Here is a 23,883-nt window from a genome sequence, read left to right on the forward strand (position 1 = left end):
TGGAAAAATATCTGAAAAAGATATGCAAATTACACACCACAATTTACATACATTTTTTCTGGTTTTCTGTCAGGAGGGGCTTTTCTGAAATTTGGCCCATCTACTTGGCAACAAAAAAAAAGAAAAAAAGAAAAAAAAAGAAATCCTGTACCACCTTAAAGGCTAAATAATTCATTTATTAGGTAATGAGCTTTCATGGCTTTAAGGCCTAGACATGAAAACCTAGATAAAGTGGTGCTTCCTGCTAATGGCAAGAGAGCTAGTTCATAATTAAGGAAGATCTACTTAGGTAATCATCTAAGATTTGATTACTTTATCACCTCATGTTGCTGGTAATAGAGATGCAAAAATATTCAGCTGGACCTCCAAAACACAAATCATGGTTCCCGATTCACTGTCAATTGTATGCCCTTGTCTGGCACCTAACCAAAATGTTAGTTTTAAATTATGGCATGATTTCGCACACTGAGGTAAAACTTCTTACCTACACTTATTCACTATTCATTAAAGAGCACCTATCCAAAATCCAGTGCACTTTGCTAAATGTTAATAATTCACTCACTGCTAATCTAAATACAAGCTAACCCATCAGCCTCCCTAAATTAGGAAAAGAATAAACCCGCCGTAGTCCAAATTACTTGCTTTCTGGCACACAGATCCCCTACCCCAAGGCCATGGCTAGACTACAGCCCTTTTCTGGGATACCGGAGTTTCCCAGAAAAGGTCTGCCACATCTGAGATCACTTCCGTAAAAGTGGGTCCATACTGTTGGCAGATATAAAATACCTCATTCTATGAGGAAGAAGGGATGGCCTGAGAGAGGAGGTTTTTCCAAAATTTGTTGCAGAGTAGATGTGCTAAATTTTAGAAGCCCCTCCCAAGCTTTCAAATAAGGTACAAAAATCCCAACTGCAGTTGCACAATTCTGTAAAGTCAACTGTGTGATACCAGAACAACAAGAAGTCTTGTGGCACCTTATAGACTAACAGATATTTTGGAGCATAAGCTTTCATGGGCAAAGACCTGTTTCATCGGATGCATGAGTGGGGGTTGGTTTCAGAGGGGTATTTAAAGAGTGGGGTCCCAGTAAGAGGGAGGGCCAGAGCTGACAAGGTCTATTCAGCAAGGTGGAAATGGCCCAGTATCAACAGTACTTATCAAAAGAGGAAAAAACAAGTCAGATCAGACGGGGGGATGTGAGCTTTTGTCAGAGTCTAATGGGGAGATACTAACACCCAGAACAGAGAAACTGCCTTTGCAAACTGCAAGCCACTCCCAGTCTCTGTTTAATGCATGGTTAATGGAGTCAAATTTGCAAATAAATTGCAGCTCAGAGATTTCTCTCTCCATTTGATTTTTAAAATTTTTTTGTTTCAGAACTGTCACCCTTAAATCTGCCACGGAATGTCCAGGGAATTTGAAGTGTTCCCCCACAGGTTTCTGTACATTACCGTTCCTGATGTCTGATTTATGTCCATTTATTCTTTTAGGGAGAGACTGTCCAGTTTGGCCAATGAAAATTGTAGTGGGGCATGGCTGGCACATGATGGCATATATTATATTAGTAGATGTTCAGGAGAAGGAGCCCCTGATGGTGTAGTTGGTGTTAGGTCCTGTGATGATGTCGCTGGTGTAGATATGTGAGCAGAGTTGGCAGCAAGGACTGTTGCAGGGGCTGGTTCCAGGCCTAGAGTCACTGGTTTGTGGTGGCTGGTGAGAATTTGTTTAAGGTTGGCAGGCTCTCTATAGGTGAGGACAGGCCTGCCTCCCATGGTCTTTGAGAGTGAAAGATCATTGTTCAGCATGGGTTGCAGATCACTGATGATGCAGTGGAGAGGCCTTAGGTGGGGGTTGTACGTGACGGTCAGTGGTGTTCTCTTGTTTTCCTTATGAGGCCTGTCTTGTAGCAGGTGGCTTCTGGGTACCCGTGTGTCTCTATCAATCTGTTTCCTCACTTTCTTAGGTGGGTTTTGTAGTTTGAGGAAAGCTTGGCAAAGGTCTTGTAGATATTTGTCTCTGTCTGATGGATCAGAGCAAATATGGTTGTACCTTAGTGCCTGGCTGTAAACAATGGATCGTGTAGTATGCCCTGGATGGAAGCTGGAGGCGTGTAGATAAACACAGCGGTCCGTGGGTTTTCGGTATAGGGTGATATTCATGTGACCGTCACTTATCTGCACAGTAGTGTCCAGGAAGTGAATTTCTTGTGTGGACTGGTCCAGGCTAAGGTTGATGGTGGGGTGGAAACTGTTGAAATCACAGTGGAACTCTTCAAGAGCCTCCTTCCCATGGGTCCAGATGATGAAGATGTCATCAATGTAGCGCAGGTAGAGGAGGGACATTAGGGGATGAGAACTGAGAAAGTGTTCCAGGTCAGACATAAAAATGTTGGCATACTGTGGGGCCATGCGGGTGCCCATAGCAGTGCCATTGATTTGAAGGTATAATTTGTCCCCAACTCTGAAATAGTTATGGGTGAGGACAAAGTGATACGAGCACTGCTTAATTTATGTTATTTCCCATAACGAAGGTAATGTCACTCTTTTGAAAGCTTATATTCTTCTTTGAGTACTGTCTCTGTGAGTCCTCCACTCTAGGTGTCAGTCTGCTGCAATAATCTAATTTTAGTGGATATGAGACGGCAACATGAATCAGCTCAGGAACTGAAAATAGTGCAGAATGCAATTGCTCACTTATTACGTGAAATTTCTTGCTCTGAGCTCATGATCTACACTAGCTGATGGTGGTTTCTGGTTGAAGTTTAAAGTGGTATTTTTGATTTATAAAGTTCTAATTGGCTTGGGACTGTCAGTCTGAGAAACCATCACTATCACCATACCTTATTGCCACATTTATGATGGGTGGATGTATATGAGCAAGAGTCCCTTTATTTAGAAGAGATGGAGCTGTTAGAGGGTAAGAAGCCCTGAGCTGTGGAATTCATGCACCACTGTTTCATCTACTTTATGTTACTCTACTTTTTATTAGGCAGCCAAGCTCTATGCAAGTTTTTCTGAAATTCAAAAAAAATGTGCTGAATTACTGAAAAAACAATGAGGAGTACTGTGGCATCTTATAGGCTAACAGATTTATTGGAGCATAAGCTTTCATGGGCAAAGACCCACTTCATCAGATGCATCTCCAATATTCTCCAGTAAACCTGTTAGTCGATGAGTTGCCACAGGATTCCTCCTTGTTTTTGTGGATACAGACTAACACAGCTACCCCTCTGATGCTGAACTACTGACTTGCTTTAAAAAGAAAGTGGAACCTAGTGATTCTAGTATCATTAATGTTCTATGTTTCATTTATAAAATGCTCCTATTCAGTCTTTAACTAGACTAGTTGCTTCTTGGTATTGTAATATGCACAAGTATATAACTTCAAACTGATCTGTGCATCCCACATTATCTTGGATTCAGTACAATGAATTTAAGATCAGACTGAAAATCTTAAATTCCTCGCTTGAGAGATTTTAAACTAGACCCTTATTTCAACTTTAATATCATTTGTACACCTGTCAATATATTGTATTCTTTCAATCAGAGTGGAATTTCCTTTTGAATATTGTTAGTGCTACTGAAATTGTTCTCTTAGAAGCTGAGTTACAATGGTGATAGTTGCTTTAGAAATGCCTATTGTATATAACAAGTGTTATAATGTGATATAACTATACAAATTTAGTTATTGTAACTTTAAAATAAGAGTAATTTAAGAAAACTACACAGTATTTGCTACTCCTGATTAGTAACTAAGACTTCAGACAAAAAGCCATAATTCCTTCTCTAAATCATCTCAACATACAAGATATTTCATAAATTCTGCTAGGTCCTGCCCTCCCCCAATTTTGGCTATTTACTCATTACTACACAGTGCCAAAGAGGTGGAAGAAATGTAGTTCTGAATTACTTAGATTATTCAAATTAATAGATTCTGGAGGACTTCAGATAATCCCAAGTCTAATTTTTAGAATAATTATCCAGATTCTTCTTGCCTAAGATTTCAGTGTTAGCATTTTTAAAATTATAGGTGATCTAATTATTTGTTCATGTTGATAATACTAGCAACTTTCAACATGAGGTAGAATTGTTTACTGTCTGACCTGATTTCCTGCACATTGGCATTTGCAAAGTGGTAGAATCTGTTCTTTACTAAGCCTAGGAAATAAAAGTTCACTTATCTTAAAGCTTAGTAAAAATATTACAGAGTATGATTGTCTCTTTTCAGATTACTGTTTTGCTATCTGATTTTCCTGATTGGTTGGTTGGTGGGGTTTTTTTTTTTTAGTAATTTTGCGACTGGGATCCAAAATAGGTGAATGGAAATTATCTTCTTTTTTAATATTGTGGTATAGTGTTCAGAAAGGGGTATTTGCATGTGATCTTATCAGGAACTCCCTGTATGCAGCTTTACTTATTGAAATTACCTATTTTGGATTTATATTGAATAAGGAATTATATTTAAAAAAAAATGAAGCATCAGCTTGCTGCCGTCACAGATTGCTCATCTGAGAGCTGAACGTAACACAGGAAAAGGAAAGCTGTTGTTATTCTGCAAGATGTTGCTAGATGTCTAAAAAGCTGAATTAATGCTCGTAAAATTATGATTTGGTGAGTTTTGCTGGAAGTTGATTTATTGCTTCTCTGCAGTAGCATAGCAGAAGTAACAAATTTGCAATAAGGAGTGGAGGTTAGAATGCCTTATAAGCTGGGCCAGTGCTGTTCTCTTGAATGGAATCTTGTCAGTCCCCTCCCTATCACTGTCTTTACAGCTGGGGCATTTCCCATCTCTATAGCAAATGGGGGCACATAAAATCTTTGCTCTGAGCCTGGGCCTCAGAAAAAAATACTTTAGGATTGTGTGCCTCAGCATAGGACACATGGCAGATGGCAAAGCTTACCTTGTAGCAGAGCTTTTGTAAGGGATGCTGCACTAAATGTCGGTTTCTTTATTAGGGTTTAATCTTCTCCAAACTACTAACCTTAAAAAAAAAAAAAAAAAAATTGGCTTTCTGAGGAGGTCTGAAGAATGGCACCTCTTTTTCTCAACCTCTTCAGAAATGGAGAACAAGTAGCAAGCCAGTTCCCACCCAGCATGTGGTCAGGGTCAGTGCTGAGACAGCAGAGTAGGCTACAGGAAAGCCTGGTTTGTGCTGGCATGTGGGTGAAATTCCTGCTGAGCAGAGCCATCCCATCTATAGGATGAGGGGTGGCCGCCCAAGGCCCCACGCTTCTGGGGGCCCTATGACGGCCACCTCAGCTGTCCTATTGATATGAGGGGGCATTACCTAGACCCAGGGGTTTGTCTCTCCCTGGCCTCACCCCCCACGCTCACTCCACAGAACAAGTACATCTTGGTCTAGTCCGACACTGCCTCCCAGCCAGCTAAGCCCCACTTCTCCTCAGGCTACTGGGTGGCCTCCATTTCCAGCCATCCACGGAGAAGCAGGACTTAGTGGGCCAGGAGGGCATGGTGGAGCACTGTGTGGTGAATGTGGGGAAGGGGAGGGAGGATAGGGTGAAGGTACCCCCTGTGGCTGCTGTTGCCCCAAGCATCTCCTTGCTGCTGGGGTGGGGCATGCAGCGCAGGAAGGTGCTTGGGGCCTAGGGCTTGTGGGACTGCAGGGGGGTTGCCCTGGGCCCCTGCATCTCCCCCCTGAGCAGTTACCGCAGATGCTCCCTTCACTGAGACCAGGCCAGAATCAATGGCATTCAGTTGAAGGTAAGGGTTGTTTGCTTTTTTAAGCCCCCACCCCACAGGCTTCTGTTCTTACAGCTTATAAAACCATCAAGGAATTCCACTAGTAACTGTCTCCAGCTCACTTTTTAGTATTACCCATTGTAGTCTTCCCTGTAACGAGTTCCTTGTTCTCTTTAATTCTCATAGTAGTCCCCATCATCCCCAGTTTAACTAATAATTTTCCATGGAGAACTGTATCAAATGCCTTAATGAATTCCAGGTGGATTAAATCTACCAAATGTTCTTTGTCTAAAAAAATCAGTTAACTTCTCAAAGAAGATGATCCGGTTGGTCAGGTATGATTTGCCCTTATAAAATCATGTTTTGTTTTATCCCAGGGCTTTTCAAGGTACATTTTGTGACCTACAGGTAAATAAGTTCTCTATTACAAAAGGGAGAGGGAATTATAGCAACTGATGTCACAAACAAAAGCTGAATAAGAATCCATTTTTTCCATACATATCATTTTGGTCAATTCACACATGTTGGAAAATGTCTCAAATTTCCTTATTCACTTGCAACAAATGGCAACTACTATTTGAATATGGAAGTAATGGGTTTTTTTTAAAAGATAAAGTTATGTTTCCAAGTCCAGAAGGGGAAGGAGCTTGTTATTTGCCCTTGTCTTCTGTTTATAATGCATATAAATCCTGATTTTATTTTGAAAGAGCTATTCCCCAGCACTTTTTTTTTTACATTAGAAATTCAGGTTTTGTCTGCCTTGTGTTTACTGGAAGACTGTATGGACAACTGGAGAATTGTTACACTTAATCCTGATTAAATAAAAAGAAAGGTGATTTTTATTCAAACTGCTTAAACAATGTTGCTTCTCAATGTGCATTTATTCAAATTTCTAAATAACCATTTGGAATAAAAACTGTTACTAAAGATTCAGGCCCTCCAGTCACCCGCAAGAATTTACAGTGTACATCGAGTGGTAGAAAAGATCATGCAGTTCTGTAGCACCTTAAAGACTACCAGAAGGAAAGATCAGATAATTTCTGATATTTCTATAGCAAAAAGGTAACAGGAAAAAAAATTAAAAAGCAGTTTACAGGCTACTTCTGTAAACTGTAAAGCACCCTTTCCACCACCAAGCCGGGTGCCCTTAGCAAGAGGGCAGCTGATGTCCCCAAAAAGGCCTCAGGCAGAAGAGTTGGGTCTGGGGCAGACCCCACCTCGCCAGTCCTTCATAGGCAGCGGCTAGGAGTCCCAGAACTGCAGCAGTGGAAGCTGGGTCAAGGGGCTGTCAACATGACTTAAAAGGGTTTGGGATTCCTAGCAGCAGTAGTCAGGAGCCCCATACCCCTTTAAATTGCCTGGCCCTAGGACAGCTGCAACTTTTGCTCTCCCACTAGGGTCCTCCCAGTAGAGTCTGGCAGGGCAGCCAGCAAAAGGAATCAAAAAGTCGAGCCCGTGGAAGCCAGTCAGTTGGATGGTTCTTACTGGTGCACTGCAGTGGCCCATTCTCACCTCTGGAGCACACACACACCTAAAATGAAATAGACATGAGCAACACATCTCAAAGAACAATAGTTACAAGAGGTGATTGACTGTTTTTCCCTCAGAGCCTTGAAACTGGTGTCTGGAAGGGTTTTATATAGTGTATTGAACACCAAACATGATTCAGGGCTGATAAAATCCAACTGGCAGCAGTTCATTTCATACTTGAAGGACCTTACTGAGACTATAGCTTTACAAGGTTGAGAGAACAGGTTTTATTGAAAGCAGTGAATTTCCCTTCCTCTCCTGCCCCCAGATATCAGTCCAGCCGCTCAAGCCAGGCTTAGAGAGCATTGTAGTATCTTCAGAAGGCTGTTTGAAGGAGGGAAAGAGGTCTTCCATTTTGTTTCCAGGTAAAGTGCAGATCATTTTTGGTACCCCAGGAGGCAAGAGCTGGGGCAAAAAGGCAATGGAGAAAGAAACAGTGGGTTGAATATATAAGGTGTAATTAATTTTGCTTGTTCTTTTCATAGTGACAGGTGTATGGCTAGGGCTTTCAGAGTCGCTGCTTTCCAGGATGCAATCCCCAGTCTGTAGGTATGGCCTGTGTTCCTCATACCTAGGTGCATAACTTTGCATTTGGCTGTATTAGAACATATTTTACTTGAATGAGCCCAGGCAATCCAGACTGCTTTGTATGACTGCCCTGTGCTTCTTGCTCTTTGCCATCCTACCAGTCTTTGTCATCAACCAATTTGATCAGTAGGGATTTTATATTTACTCGCAGATCATTGATGACAATGTGGAAAAGTGTTAAGCCTATTACTAATCCTTATGGACCACTACAGAAACTCATATTTTGTGATGATTTCCCAATGGTAATTATTTTTTGAGATCTGCCAGTTAGCCAGTTCTTAATCCATTTATATTGTGCGTTATTGACATTTTATGGTGCTAATATTTTAATCAGAATGGCAAGTGGTACTGCTAAATACCTTATAAAAGCCTAAGCGTGTTACATCTGTGTAGTTACTCTTATCAACCAAAGTTGTAGTCATTACAAAAAAGAAATTAGATTTGACAAAACCCATTTTCCATAAAACATTGTTTTGACAATCTCCAGATACTCCCTGGGGAGAAGAGAAGTTTTAACTTTCCAAAAAAGCAATTAAATGACCGGTTTGTGTCCTATGTTATTTCATTGTAAAAAACCTATTTTGTAAGTACATATATGAAAACTCTGTGTAGAAAATTGTGATTACAGTTGAAACTGTTATTTCAGCATCATCTCACAATAGGGCGGTGAAGTCATTAGTCAGGGAAGGCCCGCCTCTCCAAGCAGAAAGTCCACCTATCCACTGTCCAACCTAGGAGAAACCAGTGAGGAATCATCAAAGCAAATGAGAACAGCTTGAAATAGGAGAGAAAATCCCCAGTCATGAAAACATGAAACAGGAGGGAGTTTTCTCAACTTTGAATATTTATAGTGACTCACCGTGGGGGTCGGGGGTGAGACTGCAAATCCCATTTAAATTGAAAACAAAAGAGCATCAAGATCAGTCCAGTGACTGCCCAATCAAACACTGAAGGATCTCATGCAGAGTGTTCCTAATATCCAGTCCTATGCCTGTATAGCATGTAATATAGCCCATTTGGGGCTCCTTGGGGTATGCAAATATCTGAGATGCCTTCCCTGTACCGACTCCCAAAGTTAGATCTCCCTCCCCTACAAGACTATAAATGTACTCAAAAGAGTCTGTTGTCCCAAACCCACAGATAGCACCAATGGAAGCATGGCAGTGAGGAGAAGCTAAAACAGCAGGTAAGGTTAGTTGATTCCAAAAGTATCAGCATAGAAACTTACTGTCACCTGCTGAGGGACCCATCCTTGCGGCTTTTAGCCAGCTGGATGATTTTAAGATTTACAGTGCATGACAGATGTCTTGCAGATTCCTGTGGAGGTGACACAAGAGCCAACCCTCACATTACTGGACATTCTGCATGCCTGGTAATGCTGCCAGCCTATCAGTTCCAGCCTATTGATGAGTTCATGGCACTGCCTATGGATCTGTGGCAGACTCCACCACCCATGGCACCTGTGTCCAAGGAAGCCAGTGTTATCAAGCACTCAGAGTATTTTTATACTTACCCAGTCTCTGGATCACTGGTGGTAGGATGTGAAAGATACATAAACATCAAAGTCCTCAATTATGATAACAAAGAGAAAGACCATAAAAACACTTTATTTATTCTCAGGAAGATCTACTATTCAATTTGCATCTAGGTATACATGTCAGATTTTTACAGTGCTGTGGAACTGATTATCTGAATTTAGACAAGGGGTCATTAATGAAAGATAAACTTCAGAATGAACAGGTGGAGCTGAGATTACTTAGTGTCTGAAGGGCAGTTAATGGCTTCTACATCTTGGCTGGTTACTGTTGATGCGTCTGATATCACTTCCATTGCGATGTTTCTGATCTTCTGGAAAGCTTTGGAAATTCTAAATAAACATTGAGGACCTCCTGTTTGAAAGTTACTAACTACTTAATGTACTAACTGGCAAAGCCTTTCATTCATTAAAAGACTTGAGAGTCATTTGTTGATCACCAACTATAACACGCCAGCCACAGTGAAGGTATAGGCCAACTCTCAAACTCAAACAGACAGAGACCCTCAACCCCCAAAAAACATCAGAACCTCTGTGGAAAAAAGATATTTCAACAGATAATGATCTCTGCCTCTTTTCTTGCTGACTTAGTGGCTACTTCACGGAAGCAGGTTGTATGCTGATCAGATACCTTAGATCAGAATGTGTATCTTGGAGTCATCCCAACAGATTCCTCTGACATTTCATATTCATGATGATGAGCCTGGTCACATAATTCCCGCCCTGGGTCCTCAAGACTGGCTTGAAGCTCTCAGCCTGCAGAATGTCTACTTTCACATTTGTTCATCTGACCTGAAGAGAATTATTCAGTTTCCAAATAGGGTTGCCTCCCTACCAGTCCTGCCCTTTGTTTCTTCCACAGCACCAAGGTTATTTCCTATGTGCTTGGCCTTTCAACAGTAGACAAGGGGTCCAGGTACACCAATACCTCAACAGTTGGCTTATCCAAGGAAGAGCACTCAAACAGATAACAAACTTGATTCATTAAATCAGAGATCTTTTTGCCACACTAACATTCAAGTTCAGGAGAGGAAAATCCAACTATTGCTGACTCAAAGTATAGAATTCACAAAAGCTGTGTTAAAGTCAAGCTCAGCGGCAGCTTACCTACCATAGGCTAGGTTCTGCTCCATAGGGAGCCGTACCGATCTTCTGAAAGCTCACACAGAGACATCTCAGACTCCTTGTTCGTATGGCCTTCTGCAGCTATCACACAGCATGCAATACTACATGCAGGAGTGGTTGCAACTGCTAAACAGTCACCAAATGCACATGAAGGTAAAGGTCTAATAAAACAACCTCTCTTCATTACAGTAGTGAAGAACCCATTTTATGTCTGTAACAGGAATGCCATTTGCTGCAACTCTGCTTACCAAAACACTGGTGGTAAGATGCCTCGACCCAGGGATGTGGTGCTCATCCAGATCACCTTCCAACTCAGGGCCTGTAGTCCTATCAGGAAGCTCATCTCCAGTTACACATCCTAGAGTTCAGAGCCATCTGCATGGTAAGGCATTTCTATCCTTGCTACAGGAATTCATAATCCTTGTGGTGATGGACACTACAACTGCAGTGTATTTGGTCAGCAGACAGAGAACAGTTTTCCCCTCTCTGCCAAACACTCATTCACCTGCATGCCTTGTGTATTCATCAGCTCACACCAATAACTCTTCATCTTCCAGGCTTACAAACTCCCTTAACAGATAACACAGTGGACACTGTCCAGGTTGCCAAGAATAGACTCAGTTCTGAAAAAGATCATTACTGGTAGGGATGTGAAAAACAGACTTAACCTACATCTATACTGCCACAGAAGATCGACCCACTCAGGGTCAATCTTCCGGGGTTTTGTTTCGCGCACGTGTGAAACAGTGCTTTCTGTAGTCAAAGTCAACCCTGGAACGCCTCATGAGCAGCGAGGATTAAAGAAGGTCAATGGGACATTCCCATCAACCTTCTTCTGAATTTGTAGGCAGCCATTGAAGTTGACTGCTGATAAATCAATTTTAGTTACGCAAATGGCACAGTTAAAATTGAATATCAGCAGTCAACTGCTATGTCTAGTGTAGACATAGCTTTATTTGCCACAAACCAGAATAAGAGGCATCACATGTTCTGTACTAGATGTGGTTTGAGCCAAGCAGGTCTGTCAGGGGCTTTCCTCATTTCCCTTCCATTCTATTGATACCAATGTTTCTGGAGAAATTCAGGCAAGCCTTAATGATTATTGTATCCCCAAGATAATGTGTTAGATGATTTTGTTACAGTGATCTGGAATTATCATTTCCAATCAGATTACCTGTACTAACCAATGTGATTTTGCAAAATGAAGATCAGATTTTACGCCAAGATCCAGCATCTGACAACTTGGATGCTGTCTAGCTGACTGCCAGTGGAAAAAAGATTCAGAAGTCCAAAACATCTTAGTACACGGCAAAAAAAAAAAAAAAGAAAAAAAAAAAGAAACCCCCCCCCCCACACACAGCAAAACTGAAGAGATTTTCTGTTTGTGCAGCATGATGTCACCTTGGTGTCCCCTGTTTCTGCTATTTTGGATTATTTGCTAACACTACAACATTTGGGGTTATTTTTAGATCTGTAAGGGTACATTTAGGAGAGGTATCAGTGCATCCTCTCGTATTCGGTATCTCATAATATTTTCCCATTCTGAAGTTGCTAGATTATTTAGTGTTTTTTCTTCCCTTACTGGAAATGTCCTAATAGTGTAAGCTAGGCTAAAAGACTTCCTTTTCAACCCCTGTCAACTTGTTCTTTATATAATCTGCCTATAAAGATTACCTTTCTTGTTGCTATTACGTCTGCTCAGAAATCCTTTTTTAAATAGTTATTTTCATTAGTTTCATTTAGCACTGTATTCAGTAGCAGACCTCTACCATGGAGTTACCCATATATTGTTTATTCCTGATATCTTTACTCAGAGACGCTCAACATGTCTGTCTCCAACCTCCTTGTGAAACTCAGAACAAGAATATATATGTTCTTGATGTATAATTCAATACCACCATTTTATGTCACTGCCTGTTTTTCTTGCATAAGCTATGCAATATTCCAGTCATGAGGCTTACCAAGTTTCAGTGATGACAGTGTGATAATTTAGTTTATGCACTAACACTTCTTGTTTATTACCCATACTCTTGCGTTTGTGCATAGACATTTAAGATGTTAAGCATACTTCCTCACTGCTTTCTCCCTTATTTCTCCCATGACCTTACTCTTGCATTTCACCTTTCTCTTATTTCTCCCATGACCCTACCTTGCCTCCACCCTTTTAACCCTCTTTTAAAGCTGTATTTTGTTTGTACCATCTTGTGGGATTTTCTCACCTGCCCCCAGTGAGCATAGTTTATAACCTTCCTCACTAGGTTGGGAAGCCAGTTTGTGAAGATGATGTTCTCCATCTTAGTCAAGTGGGCTTCATCTTTTTCCAGCAAATCACCTTCCCCAGAACAGCATCCCTATGGTGGAGGATTCTGAAGTTCTCCCTGGATGCAGTCTGTGCACCCAAGCATTTATGTACAGGATGCTCCTGTCCCTTCCTAAGTCCTAACATTCAACCAGGAGCAAAGATGGACAAGAACTGGGACATTTTCGTTCTAAAAGATTAGTGCAGAAAATAGACTAATTTTGTGTAAATTGCATATACAGAGACTGGCTCTCCCTTAGCACTTCTATTCATCAATAAGTTGTTTTGTCTCTTGTATTCGGCTTGTTTTATTTTCCTCAGTGAAGAACTAGTATAAGTACTATAAATTTCCAAAAGTTATGGTTTCAGTACACTGTCATATTTACTTCTGTTTATAATCTCTCATAGGTTTCAGAGTTTACAGAATACAAGTTGTCATATCTTTATTACTTAAATGTTTTAAATGTAGCTAACCATTATTTGTAGTTCTGTTTATCCACAAACGGATGACATATTTGGTTTATTTTGTCTTCTCAGTCTGAGTACATTTCACAACTACAAAATAAAATAGGGCTATACAGCGTGGAAGAGAGGTTTTTATTTATTTATTTATGAATGGTAGTACAAATTTTCATGAAAACACATAGCCTCACCTTATGGAAATAAAACTGAATATTTAAGAATATAAACATTCTGTAAGATGCACCTGATTCTAATATAGTTTCAGATTCTTTTAGTTTTGTAGCCATATTCTGAACAGATTGGGCATGTTAAAATGGCAGAAACATGACTGTAAAGTAACGTTACATTCAGTTCAGTCTGCATGTTGCTAGTGACAGGTGCTCAATGGTTGTCAGTATCCTTGTCAGCAAAGAGAATCCTTTGACATTAAAGTCCCCAGTTCAGTCCTGATGCTGTGTGACTCTATTGGCAGGTCCATCAGGCAGTAGCTGATCAGTGAATGTCAGAGCTGTTGTTGTTGTTCTGAGATGTCACCAGTCCCCTGTGTTTTCGGTTTGGCCTTGCTTGATGTTTGAACTTACCAGAGTTTCCAACTGCTGCCCTATGGGAAATGAACTGGTAGGTCATGGGAATATAGGTATCTTCAGGCCATGCAAAATTTTGTCCAAAACGACTTACGTAAAGGCTTCTAATGATTACCTTGACTCTAAGCCAATCAATTATGAGAGCGCTGAGGGACTCATTAAATGGCATTTGTGGTCTCTGTAACCTAGGTGTTGAGTTGTATTTCAGGGAAAGCGGTGACAACCTTTAATGTCTAATTGACCTCTTCTCTTTGATTCGCTTTCCATATTTTGCCTCTTATGTGGTCCCCAATGGCAGCAAACAGCACTACTCAGCATTCTGAACTTCTGTTCAGAGCTTCAGCACCTCAGCCTGGGTAGCTGTGTGATGGTAAGTTCTTGAAGTTGTGGGCATGGGAGAGAGAACTAAGACTGAACTTACTTTTCTTTGTTCACAAAAGTATTAAAATATAGTTTTAGTTCATTTCTTTATCTGACATTAGTCTCAGTTTTCATAGAAGAGAAAAATTAATGTGTGTGTGTTTAAAGATATGCTGACAAACTTTGTAGGCCTAACATTTAACTCATCACCTCCTTACCCCTGACTGTAAAGGAAATGTAATTCTTTATATGTATAGTGTTTTGCTTCCAAAACTAATGTTTAATGTTCATTTTTATTTAAAACAAATAATCATTGTTTGAAGACCCGCACTCATGAACAGCCCTACAGTAGTAATGCCCTGTGTCTGCATACTGAGTTAGTTTTAATGAAGGTATTTACAGTCACAGGCTATGGGTTTTTTTTTGTTATTTTAAAAAAATTAAAAATAGAATTGCTGATGGGGAGGGGCAGTTCCTAAATTATAAACCAGAGGCAGCCATTGAGGTGACCTTATTTTGCAGCTGTCTATAGCTATAAATACAGCAGAGTAGTTAGTATGAGAAGTGTGGTTATCTAACAACTCAGCGAGCAATAGGTAAAGGAGGAGATAGATAGGTCTCCCCAATTAGCTCAGCAGAAGTTGGATGATCATGCTGGTACTGCTTCCTCCAAAAGCCTAAACTTCCTTTCACTACTGTGGTAGTGGGCTATACTGTCCCACTGCTCATACAGGCCATTTCTACACAGGCCACTTTCTTTGAAAGTGGCATGGTAACACACGGCCCAAAATATGCTAATGAGGCGTGGATGCAAATTCCCCACACCTCGTTAGCATACGGTCACGTGATTTGGAGTTCGGAAAATTTTCGGGTAGAAGGGGCCTCTGGAAGAAGGACTTCCTTCCGGAAGCCCCCCTGGGAGCCGCACTTCTAAATGGCATTTTGGAGTCCGGAAGAATGGTCTTCCAGACTCCAAATCATGTGACCGTATGCTAATCAGGCGCGGGGAATTTGCATCCGCGCCTCAATAGCATATTTCAGGCCATGTATTACCATGCCACTTTTAAAGAAAGTGGCCTGTGTAGAAACAGCCACAGTGGGTCACTTCTTCATTCTCCCTAAACTCTTCAGTGGGGATTAGCAGTGCTTCCGTGAAGGCTAGATCCAGGTTCAGCCCTTGTTCAGACTTGAAAAGGATGAGGCTTATTCTTTTGTCCACATGAAGATATGTGTGTGCTGTTTACTAAGTGCCGTCAAACCACCAATAGCTCAGTTGTTAGTCCTCCAATTGCTACTTTATATAAGCGGGACAGACAACTGTAAATTAAACTTAATCATCCTTTATGGAAGAAAAACAGCTCTTGAAAAAGAGTGCTAAAATTTCCCTTGCTGTTGTCTTTTTTTTTTTAAGCAGAATGAGATTTGTTGAATATGATGAACTTCATTCCAAATTCCATAGAAATTAAAAATACTGAGGACTGATCAATAGGTAGATCAGCAAAGAAAGCAGTTTGTGTGTGACTGGGAATAAGGTTATAAAAGAAGTGGTGCTTGTTCCTTTTACAGATTGAAGACTATGACCTGATAGCAAGTATGATGGGAGCAAAGTGCAAAAAGCTTCGTACTCTGGATTTGTGGAGATGCAAAAACATTACTGAAAATGGAATAGCAGAACTGGCTTCAGGGTGTCAGCTCTTGGAGGAGCTTGATCTTGGTTGGTGCCCTACACTGCAGAGCAGTACTGGTTGCTTCACAAGCCTTGCGCGTAAGCTGCCAAACTTGCAAAAGCTTTTCCTTACAGCCAACAGGTCTGTGTGTGACACTGACATTGAAGAACTTGCCGCTAATTGTACTCGTCTTCAGCAGTTGGATATTCTGGGTAAGGAAACACATAAATATGTGCATTCTTGGTTTTTCGTGTGTTGTATCCTGGTAGAAAGAGAGAAGTAGTGCGTAAAGTAAGACGATGCAGTTCTTAAAAATTCTTTAAAAAAACAAGTCCCACTACAATAAAATTATTCAATTGTTCTAAAGTTTTGTTTCTTTTTCATTTAATTTGCCATGTGGCTTGACTTAGTTTGGTAAGCAGATTTATAAAGGTAATATTAATGTGACTGAATATTTTAATAGATGTTCTTTATCAGGTTTCTAAGAATTACAAATTCTTAATGTTTTTGTAGCTGAAAAAAATCCTTGTAGTTACAGTTTCCCTAAACTGTCTTTTTCCCTTTTTATGGTATTTGAATGGAGTATGTGAGACTATATTTATAAAGTGTGAGTCCTTTGACCAAATAAGCAGACTTTCCTTGCATGATACACATCAGGTGGTACTGAATAATATTCTCTTTTGTTTGTCACTTTTACTAGAAGATAATGTCTCTTTTAAAGTTAAAAAGGTATTTTAAATGCAATTTAATTGTTTTTTCCACAGAGACAGAAAGGAAAAAAGTAACTTTTTGCAAAACTTAAATTTCTAACCTTTTGTAACACTTACAGATGACAGCACCTTTTTCAAACTGAAGTAGAATATGCTTTGGACTCTTGGATGAGGAATATGTTAGGCTGCAATGTGATTTTGTTATTTAAAATGGTGGGAGACGGCACACGTTGTCATGAGCCCAGATTTTCTTTAAGTACAGGCTCATGTACATTTGATGGCTGTTTTCCTGGGTTTGGCTGAAAGAGAAAGATAGAAGCCAAAAGAAAGCAATTAAATTAATTCACATGACTCATGAGAAGAAAAAAAAATTAAAATTGATTCAGCAGGAGGCTGAGAACCTCCACTCACATTGTCTTCAATAGGTGGTTAAAGCTATCATTTTCTCACAGAATTGAGCTTTACAGGTACAAGAAAATTCACAACGTGGTTTCTAGTTGTTAAACAACCCTCTATAGCTCATAGATAAGTACCATAGAATATGGTTTCATGCTATTATGACCTATATGATCAACATCTAACTAGTATTAGGAGGAAAGGAAAATGGTCGAATGGTCACTCCACCCATACAAATTGATAGAAACCCAAACATATGTGCTCTGTGGTATGTTTTAAGTTAATTTATTTTGCAGCGATTAAAGAAGACATATTTCCTCATCATGCAAACCAAACCTCTTACTGAATAAAGCGTTTTATAAACAGACACTTTCTTTTGGGCACCCATTCTCATACTGATCTATGATGATGGCATTGTGCCTGCCCAAAAATCAATCTGACCGTTTCACTAGAATAGAAAAACCAAGTGATGAATAGTCTCGTTGTTTACCACATATAATGTCTGCAGATTGTACTTCCTCTTTGCCAGTCACGAATGTTTGTTGACATATTCTGTCGGCATATTGAAGTTAGTGTGCTGACACCTGCAAAACAATATCTGAACAGTGAAAAGAAAGTCACTGTTTTCTTGAACGTTTATTAGTATTAACAAGTCATTGAATTATTGCATATATTATATAGGACATTCCATGATGAATGAGATCACATGTAGAATTAAAATATGTTCACCTACTATATCCAGTCCACCTATCCTGAAACTGCTGTTGTTTCCTATTCATGGCCATTATTTTGGAGGCATCTTGCTAGGAGAGTCTTGTGGCCTGGTTATATAACCTGGCAGGGGATGCCTCAGCATTCCCCAAGTACACTGTATCAGCTCTGTGTGTCAAAGCAGTGAAAAAGCCCCCTGTGTTGCAGGCAGTACTGAGAATCTGGTTGTTTCCTTCGTCCAATCTCCCACTCCCTGCAGCAGCAAGGGATGTTAGTCATATAGTAAGATGGCAACTCAAAAGTAATGAATCAGACCCCCCCCCCACCAAAATCATGCTGATTCCTTTTTTAATGATCAGATTGTGTTGGGGGCTAATTTCTTAAATTCCTTTGGTGATTCCCAACTTCTGTGGCGATACAGTGTTGCCAACTCTAGTGAATGTATAATAAGGCAATTTTTGTTGCGCGGCAGTTGTTCTCACTGGAGATCCCAACTGAGATTGGGGCTTCATTGTGCCAGGTGCTAGACACACACATAATCAAGGGTGAAGAAGAAGCTGGTCTGAAGAAGTGGGTCTGTCCCACGAAAGCTAACCTAATAAACCATTTTGCTAGTCTTTGAAGTGCTACTTGACTGTTTTTTGTTTTGATAGTGTATAGACTAGCACAGCTTCCTCTTTGTTAATAATCAAGGGTGGTTTCTTCACTGAAGCATTTACAGTATAACGTAAAGCATAGTAGTGAATTTGTGAGATGGGAGGTAGAACTCATTTATCTCATATATAAGCTACAATTAGATGGGAAGACTTTTAATCTTTTCTGACCTGGGCTGCATTCAAACTAATGACTTACTGGTGAAGGTGCCACAGGGCACTAGCAATGCGCTCTGCATTACCTAATCTCCCACAAGTGCTCATGTTCCACGTTCAAGAACATGTTTTCTGGAAAGATAAGTTTATTAATTTCAGCTCTGACCTTTTTGAAGTTCAACTCAGCTGTGGTCTTCTCTGACACTCAGGCATGAGCTCCCACGCATTCCTCTTAATCTCAAACACAGCTCTTCTTTTTAAAGGGAAAACTTCCCATTAAGCAAAACCAAATAAAAAAAATGCAGCATTAAAACATATAATAGCACAACACTCAATTAACTTCTAAATTGGCGTTTTGCTATTTAAAACCATGCCAACAATTATTCCAGGGTCTTTACACTAACTTTTATACATATATGTGTAACTTTTTCTTTTTTCCCGGATCATCTGTAAGTGTTATATCCAAAACCTTCAGAGCCAGATCACGGATCTCTTTTATTTCATCTATAATGTGCCTGGTAGTAGAACATATGGTTATCTTCTATGGAGTAGCTAATACAAAGAGTCACAACACACACATTGCCAGTGAATTACATCGATATTTGTGTGACAGCAGTGGAAATTGGGCATTGTGTGAAAAAATCTTTCTCACTCCCCCAGAATTGTGGAAAGACTACAGATTTCACATTATGTTGAGACTGTATAAGTGGAGACCAAAATGGTATTTCTCATAACAAATTCACAGGAGATGGCAGCTTGGACCTGGTTTCATTCTGACATTATTTAAGCCTGTAAACTCACCAGGGAAAACTCCTCCTGTTCCAATTACAGCATTTATCTCTGTGGTAGCTTCATGGGCTGACAAAAATGAAGTTTCTTATGAGAAGATTTGCTTGGCTACAACCAGCTTGAGTCATTCATTTACTAAGCATTATAAAATGAATATCCTGTCCAAACTGGATGCTGTTTTCAGTTGCTGGAGCATGCAGTTTTGTTCCTTCCTTGCAGGGCCCCATGTATCTTGCAATTATATGACCATGTAAATTACTGTTTAACTGGGGATTATGTTTAAATAGGTGCAAAACATGTGCTCCAGAAAATAAATCTACATTTAAAAGCAGTATTAAGGCCCTGATCCTTGTCTGTGACCTAGTTTCACAGCCCAGTTTGGGAGGGGGTTGTGATACATAATGGTGGCTAAAACCTACCATTGGTGCCTCAGCAAGCTGTGTGTTGGGGCTAGTTCCCCAGAATAAGAGCAGTACAAAGGGGCGATTATGGGAGACCGAGCTCACAGGGGTGCCGAAAAGCTTCAGGCACATCAGAAACATTCCAGACACACCTTGGCTTTGATAACTACCTGTTGGGTGACCTCAATGTATTCCCAGTCCCAGATTTTCCAACAAATGTGTATTCTGCGTGGTCCAGTCCTCTCATAGGCAAAGTCAGATATTAAAAGTTTGTTGCTCTTGTAAAGAATCAATATTCAACAGTTTGCAACATTAACTGGTGTTACCAAGCAGTTTAGTTTGGGGGAAAAAAAACACTGGATTAGTTTAGATTAAAAATAAAACAAATTCTTCTGACTGGTCCCCATGGGTGCTCCACATCAGATATTGGGCTTGCCCTGGCACTGCAGATTGGAGATTTTTACAGTGGTAATTGGCAGGCCCACACGTGCTCAGCCAGCATCTCAGTGCCTTGGATTCGTGTTGTGCCACCTCAGCTACTAGAGAGTTGGGCTGAGGGTGCATAAATAACTCCATGCCCTTGGTGGAGACAAAATATTTTTTTGTCTGCCCTTTTGTTGGTAGTTGGAGCCAAAGCAGGCATTTGCCAGATGTTATCCGCAGCTTCAGTTATTGCATCATCCAGGGGGGTAGCAATTTTTGAAGAGGTGTCTGGTCTCAAGTTCTTAAGCAGTCTTTGCTGCTTCTCTTTGACTTCCACAATCTGAATGTCCTGGCTAGCCACTCCTCTCTTGAACAGTTCTTGAAATTGTCTCAGATCATATGAGGGAGAGACATCTCCTGGGATAACCGCTTCATCTGGTGAAGATGAGGATAAATCCATGGGGAAGGTCTCAGGTAGAATGTCCTCAGCTTCTGACATTGGACCCTCCTCCATTTTGGAGTGATGAGGTGGAGGAGACGGAGGTTGGGGTTCCAGTGAGGGAGCTGAAGGGACAGGTGAATGCCTTGGGGACCAGTAGGTGTTGGTGGATCTCTCACAAGATCTGGTTGGGTAATAGTGGTGCAGACATCAAAACACACAAAGTACTTTCATCTTGAAGTGGAAGAGGTTTGTACCTTGGTGCTCGTGCAGGCACCCGGTTCCGCTCGAGGCCTCGTTGCACACCATCCTCGATTTCTTGTTATATCTGAAACAAGGATTGGCATTAGCATCATTCAAGCTGCAGCAATATCAGCCTTAGACATGCCATTGGGAACTTATCAGTATTTGCCCACTCAATCACTAAACATTTTCTCAAAGGTGTAACCAATCTCTACCCTCCTCGTCAAACTATTTTCCAGCCTCGAGGCCTAGATCCTGCAACAACAACAAAAAAAAAAAGCCAGACTCCAAAGAGAAACTGCAGTGCTACAATTCATTTGCAAATTTGACACCATCTGTCAAGGACTGAACAGAGACTGGGAGTGGCTGGCCAACCACAAAAGCCATTTCTCTTGGTGTTCACACCTCCTCATTGGCTGCTGGAAATGGGCCACATCCTCACTTACTGAATTGACCTTGTCAGCTCTGGCCTTCCTCTTGACTGGGACTGCCTCCTTTTCATGAGGCTGTATAATTAGACCTGCCTCTGGAATCTCCACAACTTTGCATCTGAAGAAGCGGATCTTTGCCTACAAAAGCATATGTTCTAAAATGTCTGTTAGTCTATAAGATGCCACAGGACTTCTCATTGATTTTGTGGACACAGGCTAACATGGCTACCCCTTTCATAGTTTTCAGATGAAACGTTACAAGCGAGGCTTGTAAGCTGATTATAACACTGGTGAGTAGAGAGTGAATACAGGGCTACATTTGGTTGCAGCAATGCAATCTGAGTCTGCCAAAAGCTGAAAATTACAACACTGAGGGTACATATACACTAGGAACTATCTTCGAAGTTAACTTCAAAGATATGCACTGCATCGAAGTAGCCGGCAGAGTGTCTACACACGTTTTCCCTTACTTTGAAGTTAACTTCGAAGTAGGGAGCCCAGCTTCACAGTCCTTACTCCATTCCCAGGAATGGAGTAGTGACCTACTTCAAAATTTAACTTCAAAGTAAGTTGTGTATAAACACTCAGCTTCAAAGCTGCTTACTTCGAAGTTGTACTTCAAAGTAAGCAACTTCGAAGTTATTTTTGTAGTGTAGACAGAGCCTGAGAGATGTGAATTGCTCTCATTCATCTCTTTAACTCTGAAATCAGTCAACAGTTTGACAGATGCCTCAAACTAGTGTGTTTATTTTTCATTGTTGTATGTATTGTCAGATATTGAAGCAGGTTTCACTAGAGCAGCTCCTTACTATGTTTCTTGGCAAACCCTGCTCCTCAGAACTTACAGCCACCTTTCTGCTGCACAGAAAGAGTAATAAATACTGAATACCCTTTTTAATGCCAAAATAATCAACTCCCTCCTAGATAACAAAACACCTCCCACACCTTCATTTGTGCCAAAAGCCCCAACTGTCCTCTTCCCAGCTGTCAAAATCTTCAGCTTTCCTCTGACAGCTTCAACAGATACTCGATCACTTGAAATACAGAAATCCTCTGCAAATTTAAATGGAAGAGCAGTGGGAAATACATTGAATTGATGCTAAATAACAAAGAGCGCTGTGCAAATTGGTCTGGACTAGAGAGTGAGGTGAGATCGTGTATGGGAGTAGTGCCAGATAATTCCAGGGTCTCCACTACTTGACTGACGTGCAGTATGTTGCATAGCACATAGGGCTCTTTGTACATTAACTGGTCTTCTCATGTATACTCTCTCTCAAATTATGTGCTATTTTTGTATTAAATAAAGGTAGAATATTTTCATTCAAGGTTTTGAAGCAATATATGTTGAAGTGTCCCCTTCCATAGAATTTTGATCTTCGAGAATTTTCTTAAGTTACCTCTTAGACAACTACCATATGGTGTCGGGATAGGTGGATTGGATATATGAACACGTATATGGGAATACTTATTTACAGCTAAGGAAAATATTGTCCCAGTGAACAACTACTGCTCTCAGGCGCTCTGTTGAGCAGGTGTCAGAGAATTTTACCAGGGAACACATTGAACAACAAAGTAAAATGACAGACTTTAAGATACCTGCTGTGCATTTGTACTGAGCAACAGGCACTTAATGGAAGTAACAAAACTCTAGTAAATAGAGATGGGCCCAAATTAAAATTCCACATTCAAACCTGCCTTCCCCACCCCTCAGCTCTCACAACGTGGACTGACCTGTGAAGATATACATCAAAAGACACCCTTTCTATTAGAGACAAAGGAGAAAAAGTGTGCTTTACATTAAGGATGTAAAATCCTCTTTAATTGGTTAACTGGTTGAAAGGTAGGTTAAAGGTGGGGAGGAGCAGCCTCCTCAGTCACCCCCACCCTACCTGTGGCATGCCAGGGACCACGGCTGTTCCAGCTGGGCTGCAGTACCCCCACCCACAGTGCACCAGGGACCCAGGCTGCTCTGGCGCAGCTGGAGCACTGCCATGGGCAGGGGCACTCCAGCCTAGCCAGAGATGTCCCTGCCCACGGCAGGAGAGCTGCTCCAGCCTGGCTGGAGCAGCTCCTCCCCTGCCACCGTGAACAAGGACTGCTCTGGCCTGGGCTTGAGCGCCTCCACCCTCAGCAGCCCCACAGGGCTGGAGTAACCCCCAGCTCACAGTGAGCAGGGGCTTGCGCCAGCCCCTACTGGTTAACGGTAATCAGTGAGCATCATCCATTTAACCATTAACATTCCTACATTACATATCCTTTTAACATGTTTAATCTTTGAGTAGTAGTCCTAACTATACACAGCACAGATAATGTTGAAAATACAGATGTCATATCTCTTATCCCGCAGTCAACTTTTGGTGTTGCTTTGTCATTAAAATGACTTTTTAACTATAAGAAATGTATTTTTATTGCAGTTCATTACTTGTAGGAAAAGTTCAAAGTTCTTTAAGAATCCTGATGTGTGTTGAACTCCATATTTTCTATGATCCTAATCCATCTCCCACTAAAATCAATAAATTCCACTGACTTCACTTAGCATTAGATGGGCCCTAAATAGTGTGCATTTGTTGCAGCATTATATCACAGTCAGTGAAAGGGTTCTGTGGAAGACATGAATTTGGCGTGACCTTTTGCCAAACTCATTGGCAAGTGGTGTTATCAGAGCGCACAGTTCTAGCACCC

At 40.9% G+C, this 23,883-nt stretch overlaps 1 protein-coding gene across 9 annotated transcripts in view; it reads left to right on the forward strand.

The window, feature by feature from the left end:
• Positions 1-23,883, forward strand: part of FBXL4 (F-box and leucine rich repeat protein 4) — a 69,447-nt gene that overhangs the window by 41,424 nt on the left and 4,140 nt on the right. For 8 of the 9 annotated variants that reach the window (XM_074990855.1, XM_074990848.1, XM_074990850.1 and 5 more), the window contains 2 exons: positions 14,121-14,192; positions 15,749-16,061. In XM_074990855.1, the coding sequence (XP_074846956.1) occupies positions 14,121-14,192; positions 15,749-16,061 (385 nt within the window). The remainder of the gene's footprint in view (positions 1-14,120; positions 14,193-15,748; positions 16,062-23,883) is intronic. The other variant, XM_074990854.1, reaches the window with a different exon arrangement.

The sequence above is a fragment of the Carettochelys insculpta genome, chromosome 3 (genome assembly GCF_033958435.1).
Source record: "Carettochelys insculpta isolate YL-2023 chromosome 3, ASM3395843v1, whole genome shotgun sequence".
Classification (NCBI taxonomy): domain Eukaryota; kingdom Metazoa; phylum Chordata; order Testudines; family Carettochelyidae; genus Carettochelys; species Carettochelys insculpta.